The sequence below is a fragment of the Thermobia domestica genome, chromosome 12, assembly GCF_964235325.1.
Source record: "Thermobia domestica chromosome 12, izTheDome1.hap1.1, whole genome shotgun sequence".
Classification (NCBI taxonomy): Eukaryota; Metazoa; Arthropoda; class Insecta; order Zygentoma; family Lepismatidae; genus Thermobia; species Thermobia domestica.
Window position 1 is genome coordinate 129,791,470 of NC_137465.1, and position 13,146 is coordinate 129,804,615.

Below are 13,146 nucleotides of genomic sequence, written 5' to 3' on the forward strand. Positions count from 1 at the left end.
TTTATATTTAAGAAAAAAGAAAAAATGTTCCGGACGGATGCGCTTTGTGCCGCAAAGTACAAGAGGATTTTTTCCCTTGTAAGGTTTTTTTTTTACAAGACAGCTGCTAATTAACATGTTTTTGGTGACGTCACGCACAGTAGTTGGTGTAGGAGTGTGAAACATTGAAGCAACGTTGCCATTACGCGAGCGTGTGCATCTTATTATAAGACAGCAAGTAACATTGAAGCCTCAGGACATTTCACGGTGTTTTTTTCTTCTTTTCTTTCCTTTAACCAATCATGCCTTCCAGCTACATGAGCTTCAGTTAGCAAAACAAAAGCTCTCGTTGCACCAACGCAAAAGCAAGGTTGTCTCATAAACAGTAACTTCAATACACATCTCCATAGCACTTTGTCGTGATCAGAGTTGAGACAGAAGTGATTTTCTAAGTCCCCCTGAGGTGGTTTATTTTAGTAAATATTTTGACTTTCAGTTGTGTATCTACAGCTAGACTTCGTGCTCCGGTGAGCAACGGTTTATCGCGTTTTTCGCTTTCGAGTGATGTCGGCGGAAACCTGAAGTGGCGATTCCTGGTTTTACTTCTGTTGTGAATGAATTTTGACTCAACAAGTAGTCTTCACGTAAAGAAGGGACAATAACAATAGAAGATGGCCGCAAAAGAGGTAATCTTTAAATTGTCTGCGTTTAATGCAGGGGCGGCTTCAGGATTTTAATTTTGGGTAGACCCGCTCCCTCGCTTATGGATACATATACAAATTTGATTGATTAATGACAGTAGGAAATTACTTTTACAGTTATTTGTAAAATAATTATCTATCATTAATATAAATAGTTGAAAATAAATATGTAAATTTATTGTATCTTTAGCGTTTATGTATTTTTCAAAATTTTTGAGTAGACTCGTGACTACCCGGCCTACCCGCTAAAGCTGCCACTGGTTTAATGTGAAAAATTAGAATTTGAATTTTTATTTAGGCTTACTTATTCTACTACAGGGGCACGGTGGCTCAGTGGTAGAGCATTCACCTCTGGTGCATCGGGTCGCGGGTTCAAACCCTGCTCCCGCCAAGTGAACTTTGTGGTGGACAAACACCGTGTGCGTGGGTTTTCTAGGGGTTCTTCCGTTTCCTCTTACTTTCTTCATTCCACCATTTCAAACATTTCTCATCATCACTGTCTCCTTTAGCTAGCCGGCTAACTGTGGGACGTAAAACTCAAAATTTTCATTTCACTATTCTATTACAAAATATAATTTTCTCTTTCCACTGTCTTATTCATCTTTATTTAGAAACCAGGAAATAATGAAAATAATTGTCTACTATTCGACTTAACTGGCATACGGATGCCTGTCCATTTATGTCTGTTTCATATAAGGTTGCGCACCGGACGGGATAGAATTGGGACGTTTAGTGCATAACGGAGGTTATCTCAAAACTTTGGAAATTGAACTTGAATCCCTTGTGCTCTGAACGATCCGATTTCCGAGACGAGACAGAAATGTTCCAAGAGAAAATTAAAGTTTTTGAGACGTCACATCACTTTTCGAGACATTTTTGAGACGAGACAGCCGCAACTCATATCTCGTCCTCATTCTTAGTTTCACAACTCGCAACATGTTAATCACTATCATTCGCATGTCTTTTCCTCCAACCTTCGTTAACAAGCCTATTGTTTGGGGTTGAAATCTACTGCATCGTTAGCTATTAAATATTGTGGGGACATGCTAACATTTCACATGCACAAATTATATTTTAATTACACACTGTGGTTTGGTTTGGTTTAATTTGAAAGAAGAAAATAAATTATTTATCGTAACTCATGTAGTGAAAAAGAAAAAGCTGTCATTCATAAGCATGCAAGTACGCATGGTTGAACCCAGAGGAATTTGTGAAATATGTCCCTCTTCCCTCCAAAGTATGAAAATCATATTCAAAATATCGGATTATAATATGAGAAAGAAAACAGAAGGCCTACTTTTTGGAAACAAACAACATTGCCGTTTAATGAATAAAAAAGTAGGCCTACATTACAAAGTAGTAATAAACAAGAATCTAGTAGCCTAAGTTAACTACTCTATAAGACAATCAAGAAATGTAAGTTAACTACTGTATAAAGATGATCAAGAAACTCATGCACAACTTTTAGAGTGAGGTTTTGACATAGTATCTGTTTCAAATTTTAATACTATAGTTTACCCAAAGCACATTTACAATCATAGAAGAACTCAAACATTGATATGGGATATAAGTAAGGGGTCATTTCTTACCAGCTTTCGTAAAATTCTGCGTACAGCAGTGCAACGCAAATAAATAAATAAATAAATAAAATCAATTAACTGCTATGCCAACTATCGTAAATTTTGCATAGCGTTGATACAAACCGTTACAGAGTGTGCTCGTAGAATTGCCAACTCTGGAAAATGAAATTACCTGCACCCCCTCACAGATTGCTTGATTTAGTCTTGTCTTAATCAAACTAGCAGCAATATCGTCGGATCTAGTGGTAAAATATCGCCAAATAGAAACCTTAGACATTATACAGAAAATTATCAGGTGCGAAGATCCCCGTCCTCCCGTCTACCAACACCGTATTAAAATCTGTCAGGAAGAAGGTAAAAGCCATCCATCCAAGTAACAAGAATGAAAATGAAATCTTTGAGTTTTACGTCCAACGGTTATGTTGATTAGGCTAAAGGAGAAGGTGGTGATGAGAAAGAAATGAAATGGTAGGATGAAGAAAGAGGGAGGAAACGGGAAAACTCCGAGGAAACCCACGCACACTGTGCTTGTCCACCACAAAGTTCACTTGGCGCGAGCTGGGATCGAACCAAGGACATCCATGTAAGAAGTTTGCACATATACATGTTGTGATAGCAAAATAATTTTCCAGTAGAGCTTATGTGGGAACTTGCATTAAAATCATATTATTATTTGGTGTTAACCAGGGGGGCGCGGTGGCTCAGTGGTAGAGCGTTCACCTCTGGTGCTTGGGGTCCCGGGTTCGATCCCAGCCCCCGCCAAGTGAACTTTGTGGTGGACAAACACCGTGCTCGTGGGTTTTCTCGGGGTTCTCCCGTTTCCTCCCACTTTCTTCATTCCACCATTTCACTCATCTCTCATCATCACCGTCTCCTTTAGTCTAACCGGCATAACCGTGGGACGTAAAACTCAAAGATTTCATTTGGTGTTAACCATTGAATTTATATCAGTTACTGTCACGTATTAATCTATGTACCGTAATACTTGTTTATCAGTCGACACTCGTTTCGCCAACTCTTTTGTTCAGTTGTCAACAGAAGTCCATGCTCACCTTCATGAACCCTAAATCATATCAAATTAAGTAGTTTCCTTGTGCAGAACTTATTAAGAAAGAGCATTGTACATAAAAGCACGGGCGTCTCTGGTGGATGAGACGAGGTGGACGCGTCCCCCTAATATTTTGAAGTACAAAATATTCACTATTTTATTTATTTACTAATGACAGATTACCATATAAATAATAATTATTATATTTATTTGGAATATAATATTCAGGCTGTTAAACGATTATAACAGAACAGAGTTCTTTATATATCTAAGGGAGTCTGAAAAGGTAAGCAGAAAGGTAACAAATTAAATCGAATATAACAAACAGGCTGGGCTAGGTAGTACCATTTAAATCATATTCTTTGATGCTAATATTTTACATGCCAATTTTACATGCCCCCCTCCAATTTTACATGCCAGAGGCACCAATGCGTAGAAGTGTATGTAGTTTTCTTGTCGATTATATAATTATGGAAAAAAAAATTCGGAATGAATATATACAGGGTGATTCTTTATAGGGTTTACAACTTCAATGTTATAATTCTTTATTGGAACCACATACAGACTTATTTATATGTCATTATACTGCAGAACACTTCAAGTTTGACTCCCGTAGTGAGTAGTTGCGGAGTTGACCACACACGGCGCTACCGGTCAGTCGTTGAAAATGGAGACTTTCAATGATGCAGAAAGAACAAAGTGCGTGTTTTGGTTTGAAGAAACGAAGTCAGCAACGAGTGTACAGCGTATGTTTCGCACACTATACGGCATCTAACCACCCAGCCGACTAACAGTGTACAAATGGCACTAGACATTTAGTGAAACAGTGAAACATTTATTGATACGTTTATTCTTTTGCAATTCGTATTTTCTACTTTTGATAGTGACAATTATATTTCTAGTGTTTGTATAGGTATAATATTTATAATGTGTTCAAATTTGTGTATCTTAATTGGTTGTTTGGTTGCTGCAGGTCAAGGTAAGCTAATAGAATATCTTAAGTTAAATATCTCCATATATTTACATAGTCATCCATGCACTCAGGTTATATTCAATTTTTATGCAACACTCAGTAGATTTCTAATTTATGAATAGAACACCATATACAGTAGGAACCAATACAACTCTCACGAACAGTACTAATGAATCTTTTATACAGCATAGGCCTCCCGATAAAAAATCAACGAAGCTTAGCATTGCTCAAGCAAATGTTCGCTCCCTCGCTCCAAAAATTGACGAATTGCGAATCTTGGCAAACGAGGAAAAATACGATCTTATTGTCATAACTGAATCATGGCTCGATAGTGCCCTAAACTCATCAGCCGTTGAAATAAACAACTATCGTTTGTTGAGAAGTGATCGGACGGACAGGCGAGGAGGAGGAGTTGCTGTATATTTCCGTAGTAATTTAAATGTGAAACTGCTTAATGTTGATGTATCGCATAAAGACGAAATTGACTGTGTATGTCTCAAAATTACCATAAATTCGGTTAGGTTAGGCATATGTGCCATATACAGACCACCCAGCGTTGCATACACTAAATTGGCGATGCTCGAAGAAGTAATCACGAATGTAGGCTCTATGACTGATAATCTGCTCATCATAGGAGATCTAAATTGTGATTTCCTTACGCCTTCGAAGCGTGACACAGCTTATTTATGTTCAATACTTGATAGCTTTCAGCTGTCACAAATCTTAAACGAACCAACACGCATCACTGAAACCACTGAAACACTTCTTGATGTATTTATTACTAGCAATATCAATATAATTCACTCCAGTGGAGTAAAACTACCAATCGGTACTTCAGATCACTCTTTAGCATATATATGTTTGCAATTAGAAAAGCCAACAAAAGACAAGAGCAAAATAAAGACATATCGCAATTTTAAGTATTTTGATCAGTCCAAATTCACTAGTGATATAGAACGCATAGATTGGAAACCAATTGAAAACCTACCTGACGTAGATAAGAAAGTCGAATTCTTAGAAAACACCATAGTTAGCATTTTTGATAAACATGCCCCTCTATGCTCTTCGAGGATTACAAAAAACAACAGTCCGTGGTTAACTGACAACGTCCAGCTTCTAATAAAATTAAAAAATCGTGCATATCTCAAATTCAGAAGGACAAGAACTGATGTTCTTTGGAATGAATACAAACAACTACGGAACTTTACTACAGCCGTGATACGACAAGAGAAAAGAGCATATTTCACACAGTTTTTCAATAGTTATAATCTGAGCTCCAAGGACGTATGGAATAAATTAAGAACCCTCGGTATTAGTAGTCGAAAAAATTCACAAGCATTACCAGATGATCTTGCAGACTGCAATGAGATTAACGCGTACTTTGGTGAAATTTGTAATGATAGAAATATCGACGAGAATGCAGTTCAAAACCGCCTAACTGTATATAATAATACTAAATTCTGTTCAAGTATGAATTCATTCGAACTCCGTAATATAAGCAACTTTGGTGTTCAGAATGCTATTAAAAAATTAAATTCAAATGCAGCTGGACACGAAGGCATTACAGGAAAGATGCTTAGACTTGTTTTACCACACATTATATCACCATTAACACATATAATAAATTATTCCATAACCACATGCTCCTTTCCATTATCCTGGAAAGAAGCTTTTGTAATGCCTATAGCGAAAAAGCAAAATGTATCATCTCTAAACGACCTTAGGCCTATTAGCCTATTACCAATATTGTCCAAAGTTATGGAGAAACTTGTGCATAACCAGCTCAATGATTACGTCATTAATAATAATATCTTACCCCAACACCAATCAGGCTTTCGCAATTCACATAGCACTGCCACAGCCCTACTTCATATCACTGACGACATTTTTCGAGCATTAGATAACAACCAGATATCATTCCTGGTATTATTAGATCTTACTAAAGCATTTGATTCAGTTCATCACGACTTACTCTTAGCTAAAATGAAATACTATAACTTTTCCACCAACACGATCCAGTGGTTCAGATCATATCTTTCAGATAGGCAACAAAGAGTGGTACTAAGAGATCCTAAACTTGTAGTATCAAACCGAATCAGTCTTCAAAGAGGAGTGCCACAGGGATCAATACTAGGACCTCTGCTATTTTGTCTATATACAGCAGACGTACCAAAGCTACACTCTAGAATACATCTGTACGCGGATGATACACAACTCTGCTTAGCCGCGTCTCCAGAGCACACCTTACAAAGTGCAGCCCTCATCAATAAGGACTTAGAAATATTTAGTGATTGGTGCTTGTCCAATTCTTTGAAAATAAACGCAAGTAAATGCATATTTACAGTCATGGGAACAAGAGAAAATCTTAGGAAATTGGAAACTGGACAAATTAATATTTCCATTCGAGACACGCCGTTAGATTACTCACCTTCAGTAAAAAATCTCGGATTAATACTAGATGGTGAGTTAAACTGGAACCGACATATATCTACTGTATGTAATAAATCAATATCAATTCTGCGATTATTATACAAATATAATGATTTTCTAAATCAGAACACAAAACTGTATTTAGTGAACACACTTATTTTTCCACTGTTCGACTATTGTGATTCTGTATATGGACCAGCCATTACTAAATCCTTAGCAATGTCAATCCAAAAAGTACAAAATGCCTGCATGAGATTTATCTATAACACGCGAAAGTGTGAACATATACTGCCCTTACTAAATCAAAACAGCATTCTAACTATGTCAAGGAGGCGTTTGTTGCATCTGTACTGCCAGATACATAAGGTCATACATAATAATGGCCCTCTATATCTTAAAAGTAAGCTGACGTTCCGAAATGAAATCCATCCATACGAAACAAAACGTTCCCGTACATTTGACATCCCGCGGCATACATTAACAAAAGCAGCGAAATCATTCTCTATTTCAGCTGTGAGAGCCTGGAATTCATTACCTTCCGATATAATCGAGTGCAAAGGATTCTTGACCTTCAAACGTAGGGTAAAGAGTCATCTTTTACATGAACAGAAACTTAGCTTGAACACTACGCCTTAGCCTGCAGCAAATAAACCAATTGTGTATGCATATTGTAATATAGAAGACAAGTATTAGGCCTATTGTATCTAAACAACTATTATATTCATACTTCATATTGGTTTTCTTTAATATATATATATATATATATATATATATATATATATATATATATATATATATATATATATAATATTCAGTGGTGCCCACCCCCCTCATGTCGATGACGCACCCCCCCTCAATTGGCTATCCGTAGGTGTTCTTCCATGAAAAAAAATATTTTCGATTAATTTTTACACCTTCTCAAACATATTTATATAGATTTTTAACCCCCCCCCAATATTTCAATGACGCAGTTTGCGTCATAGCCCCCCCTTGTGGGCACCCCTGTAATATTAGTTTGTAGTTAACTAAACGTTATATGTTTATTGTCGTTACATATGTACGTGTATAATATCTTTATATATATTCCCATGTGACATTCCTGATTGTACTTTTGTTGGGGTTAGGTGGTAGAGCAGCCTATGGCTGAACCTCGCCTCATGAATAAAGACATTTTCAATTCAATTCAAAACAGGTTGTTTTGTGCAACGCAGAAAGGCTCCAGGGCGCTCACCCGTGACTGACGATGTGGTGGAAGAAGTTCGGGAGAGTTTTGTCCGCAGTTCTCGAAAATCTACACGACGTGAATCACAAGGAACTGGTATCCCTTAGACTACTGTTTCGCGTGTATTGCGGAGACGTTTGTCCATGAAGCCATACAGACTGTCCTTGGTTCAAGCACTGAGACGGGAGGGTTCCACAAGTTGTCGCTAAAATCTAATTGCGCATAGTACATCTGAAAGAACATAATGAGAAATGAACATGAACAAAATTTAAGGTGCTATGGACCAAAATTTAAGATGCTAGCGGGCTTCAAAACTTGAATATCCAAAAAATCATATCATGGAATTATGTATGTTTAAAGTAAATATCTTGAAAACCGTTAAAGCAATCAAAACAAAAGTTGCACAATGTAATGAGAACAAAATGTCCTATGGAAAAAAACAAACAGTGTTCCCATAGGTGAAGCAGTGTTGCCAACCCAGCTTAAAATATTTTGTTTGAAATAGTACCATATAGAAGTGTGCACAGATTTAAAATGCACTATTATCACTTAACACAACAGTGAGTGTAGTGGTACAGTGTTGCACACTATTGGAGCTACATGTACTGAAAACGTACAATAGAGAAGTCTGATATGTGGTAACAAATGGTAATAAAGGAATGCATTAGAAACAAGTGAGGATTTTGCATTACTTCTTGAGTTGAGTTGATTTTGAGTTTAATGTCCCTTTCAGCAGCGAGGCTATATGAGACGGGACCTACTGATTAATGTGAAAACCGAACCACATGAGCTCCTGCCAGGAATCGAACCAGGGTCTCCCACGCCAAAGTCGCGTACGCTAACCGCTTAGCCACGAAGGAGCTCGCATTATACTTCTGTAGCCCCGATTATTAAGAAGACAACTCGAGAATACAAAACGATACACGTGAGGAAAGAAATACGTGTTTTCTAATCCTGTAAACTGGTTCTCATTATCTTATCAATATTTGGAAGAGTACTTTCCTGATTTCTGTCTTTCGTGTTAAGTGACATATTCTTTTACTTCCTCTTCAACATACCATATAATTAAGTTTATACACTGTAATATTACCATATTCACATTGGAAGTATTTTATTACTACCTCATTTCGTTTTTAGTCGGTCAGGATAGCCGTGTGGTCTAGCAGGTTGGATAACCGACATATTAGGCATCGCGGGTTCCAATCCCGCCTCGGACATGTTTTTGTTGTAGTTTTCACCTTACATTTCATTGTAATCTTTCTCTTTCATAGAGATTTGTATCCCACTTTACACTCCTATATAGTTTCGGAGCTGACAAAGGATGTAAAAATGACATAACTCCATTTCATTTTTTAAATACATCAATATTTTGTGACACTGCTGACATTTTGCTATGTTATACTATGTGTGTTATGCATTTGAACTAAATTCATAGTATGAGACCTAGATTCCTTTATCAGGTCTCACGTTGCCACAAATCAGACTTCTTCATTGTACATTTTCAGCACACGTAGCTTCAATAGTGTGCAATACTGTACCACTACACTTTACTGCTATGTTTAGTGATAATAGTGCATTTTAAATCTGTGTACACTTGTATATGGTACTATTTCAAGTAAAATATTTTATGTTGAGTTGGCAACACTGCTTCATTTATGGCAACACTGTTTGTGGTTTTCAATAGGACATTTCGTTTTCATTACATTGTGCAACTTTTGTTTTGATTGCTTTAACGGTTTTCAAGATATTTACTTTAAACGTACATAATTCCATGATATAATTTTTTGGATAACCAAATTTTGAAGGCCCCTAGCTCCTATCCTTCTGGTCCATAGCACCTTAAATTTTGCTCATGTTCATTTCTCGTGATGCTCTTTCAGATGTACTATGCGGCTATCAGATTTTAGCGACAACTTGTGGGACCCTCCCGTGTGAGTGAAGCGGATAAACATACCCGACATGAAGTCTGTATTACAATGTTGGATCGCATTAATGGTGATAAGTCATTCTTGAACAATGTGGTATTCAGTGACGAGTCAACTTTTCACCTTTCCGGCCGATGCTAAGAGCACCATCACCGGCATCGCCTATCTTAATATGCTCCAGAACTTTCTTATTCCACAGTTAGATGAAGATGATCATAATGGCCGCTTATGGTGGCAACAAGATGGTGGCGCGCCCCCGCACTGCCTGATAGACGTAAGGGAATTTCTTGATCAGCGCGTTCCCAGATAAGTGGATAAGTCGTGGTAGACCAATTGCCTGTCCGCCACGATCTCCAGATTACACGCCACTTGACTTCTTTCTGTGGGGGTTTGTGAAAGATAAGGTGTACATCCCTCCCCTATCTGATAATGTTACTGAACTGAAACATCGCATCACAGCAGCCATCGCGGACTTTACCCCGAAATGCTGGTTACTGTTTGGCAGGAAATTGACTTTATTTGGGATGTGTCCAGGATGACCGCAGGTGCACACATTGAGAGATAATGGATTTGTCACACACACACACACAAAAAAAAAAACCGGAAGTGTTTTGCAGTATAATGACATATAAACCAAGTGTGTATGTGGTTCCAATAAAGAACTATAACTGATTGAAGTTGTAAACCCTGTAAAGAATCACTCTGTATATTACCTGAGAAAACGAATATGACCATAAATGTATCGAACTTCAAATTAACCCATAAATTACGGAGAAATTGGGGGTATTTTTCCGAACTTTCAATTTTCTTTTCCTTTACTTTACAAATACTTGGGTGTCCCAATCTCAGCCCTAAAATTAGGTGCAGCCACGAACGATACGCGTAAAACTCTGTACATCTTAACTATATATATATATATATGGTGTTCGAAGTGGAAAAAAGCAGAGAAGGTATGTTTTATGATTTTGACTCGACATACCGGCTATCTAAATGTTGAAATACAGTGAGGGTATGTTGTCTAAAAGATTGCAATTCTATTTACATAATGACTGAAAACCATTGGAGAGCTTCTCTGTAGTTACGGGGGGGGGACATGGAGACTTTGATCCCCCGCCAACAACTTTCTGAAAAAAATATTTAAAAAATCCCTTATATTGTATTTGCCAGAATTATGCACGAAAATACTCAAAAAGAGAGTTTCCATCTTAACAATTTCCTGCGGGAAAACTCGCGGACTCCACTCGACTGAGGGATATTTCAAACCCCTGGATGATCCGCCCCCCATAGCAGACAACTCCTAAATTCGCTCATGTTCAAAACACGACATTTATATACATTAAGACAAGAAGACACATACATACAGTACGTAAGAAAGAAACAACTCAATATGAGACATCAACTTATAAAATAGATTAACTTCTTTGAAGACACCTCAATTTAAATACAAAAGGTAGTAAAACGATAACAAAAATGTCCGTGTTGTTAACTTAGAAATTATTTCTACATAAGATACAATCTTTTTAAGTGCAAACCTATTCTACAATTACTGTATATAAAAATGGAGTTATTAAAGATATTTAGCATCTACTCTCCAGTGACGGTGTCTTGAACACTGAAAAACCAGAGGTGGTATGGCATACCACCGCACACCGTCTCGCTTCGACCACTGTATATATATATATATATAATATCAGGGATGCAAATAAGCACTCGCCGGGTCGAGTGGTTCATCGGTGCGGGCGAGTTATTTAACAGTAAAGACTACAATAACCACGATTGGAATGTGGGCTAATAGCTTTTTTTCTTGGGCTAGTAAAATTTTGTTGCTTATCTGCATCACCGACCAAACGTCGATTTTCCAGAATTTTCGATAATTTTTTGTTTTTCCCCATTTGTATTGTGTACAGTTAATAGTTTTTAAAGCTAGAGTATGTTCTGGACTTTATGTGTATCTTGACAATAGGAAGTAATGATTCTTTTTATTTCTTACTGACAATAGTGATTTAAAAAAAAACTGCATCATTGTATACTTCTATTAGCACATGAATTGGACTTCGTCCTTTCTATATACGTACGTCGTACCAAATTTGCATTGTGTGTTATTACGTTTTTACTATTTCAAATAATGTTTTAATGTGTATTAAGTGCAAAACACATGAAGTTTTGCTTTTGTAAGTGTTAATTTTAACTGAAGGTCTATGCAAAGGAGTATTAAAATTTCTTTTAGCATGGTGAAAGAACGCAGCAATACAGGATTTATTTTAAAATGTATTTAAGTTTCTTCATTTTCCAAACTTTAGTCTAATAATTTGCACACGTCTATATATATCCAGGATTTTCTAAGGGGGTGCACCAATAACTATCAGTAGATTTGAATCAAATTTAATTTTTTTTAAATGTCTTTAGGCATCTGCGATGTGTATGAGGAACTGACTTAAATATTGTGTTTAGCAAAACCTCTTTCTTTTAAGCCCGAAACGGAAACATGACATAAAATTTTAGGAAAGTATTGCTATTTCTACTGCCAGTTTCTTACTTTAGATTAGAGATGCAAGGGCTGGGAAAAAACCGGCTTTTTTGAGAAAAAAAAAAACTCTGTTTTTTCTGCTTCGCTGTTTTGCTTGGGAAATTTTGGGCTTTTTTCAAAATTCTGCTTTAAATTGATAAAGCAGACTTTGTTTCACTTCTCTATAACACAAAAAGTCATTTAATTAGTGGTTGATGCTGGTAATAATATAAAACCTCGAAAATAAACCATGAATTTCAAAAAGATATTTCAAACAATTATAATTCAACATATTTACATTATGAATTCCAAAGGATTAAGCAATGTACATAATAAGAATTTTTTAACCTCCTATATACAGATGTAAGCAGTGTTGTTTTTGAAAATGCCAAAAACCCGTTTTTTTTGGGGGGGGGGAGTTTAAACCAGGTTTTTTGATTTAGATATTTTGCTTTATGTATTTATATTACATATTCACAGAAATAAGTTTGTTCCGCCTTGGTCTTATTATGCAAAACGGGGTTATGTTGGAAGAGGTCCCATAAGCTTAAAGAAGTCCGGCCAGTAAATTTCTTAAATTGAGAAACTCCCGCGCTAGCCATCGCGAAAATCCCGTCATTACTTTAAATGTAAAACAATGACGGGAAAATTCTGTTATTGCTTTGCATGTAAAATTTAAAGGTCAACGTATCATAATCAGTACGCTAAAACTGAGGTATTAAATTACAAATTTAGTATGTAGATATCATTGGAAGTCCAATCCAAGCTAATGTTGGAAGCTA

General features: G+C 36.7%; 1 protein-coding gene across 1 annotated transcript in view; it reads left to right on the plus strand.

Annotated features, from left to right (window-relative positions):
* The first annotated feature begins 301 nt into the window (after positions 1–301).
* The window catches only part of LOC145666650 (alpha-galactosidase MYORG), a 172,398-nt gene continuing 159,553 nt past the window's right edge, over positions 302–13,146 (plus strand). The window contains exon 1 of the mRNA XM_081734101.1: positions 302–665. Within this exon, the coding sequence (XP_081590227.1) occupies positions 651–665 (15 nt within the window). The 5' untranslated portion in view covers positions 302–650. The remainder of the gene's footprint in view (positions 666–13,146) is intronic.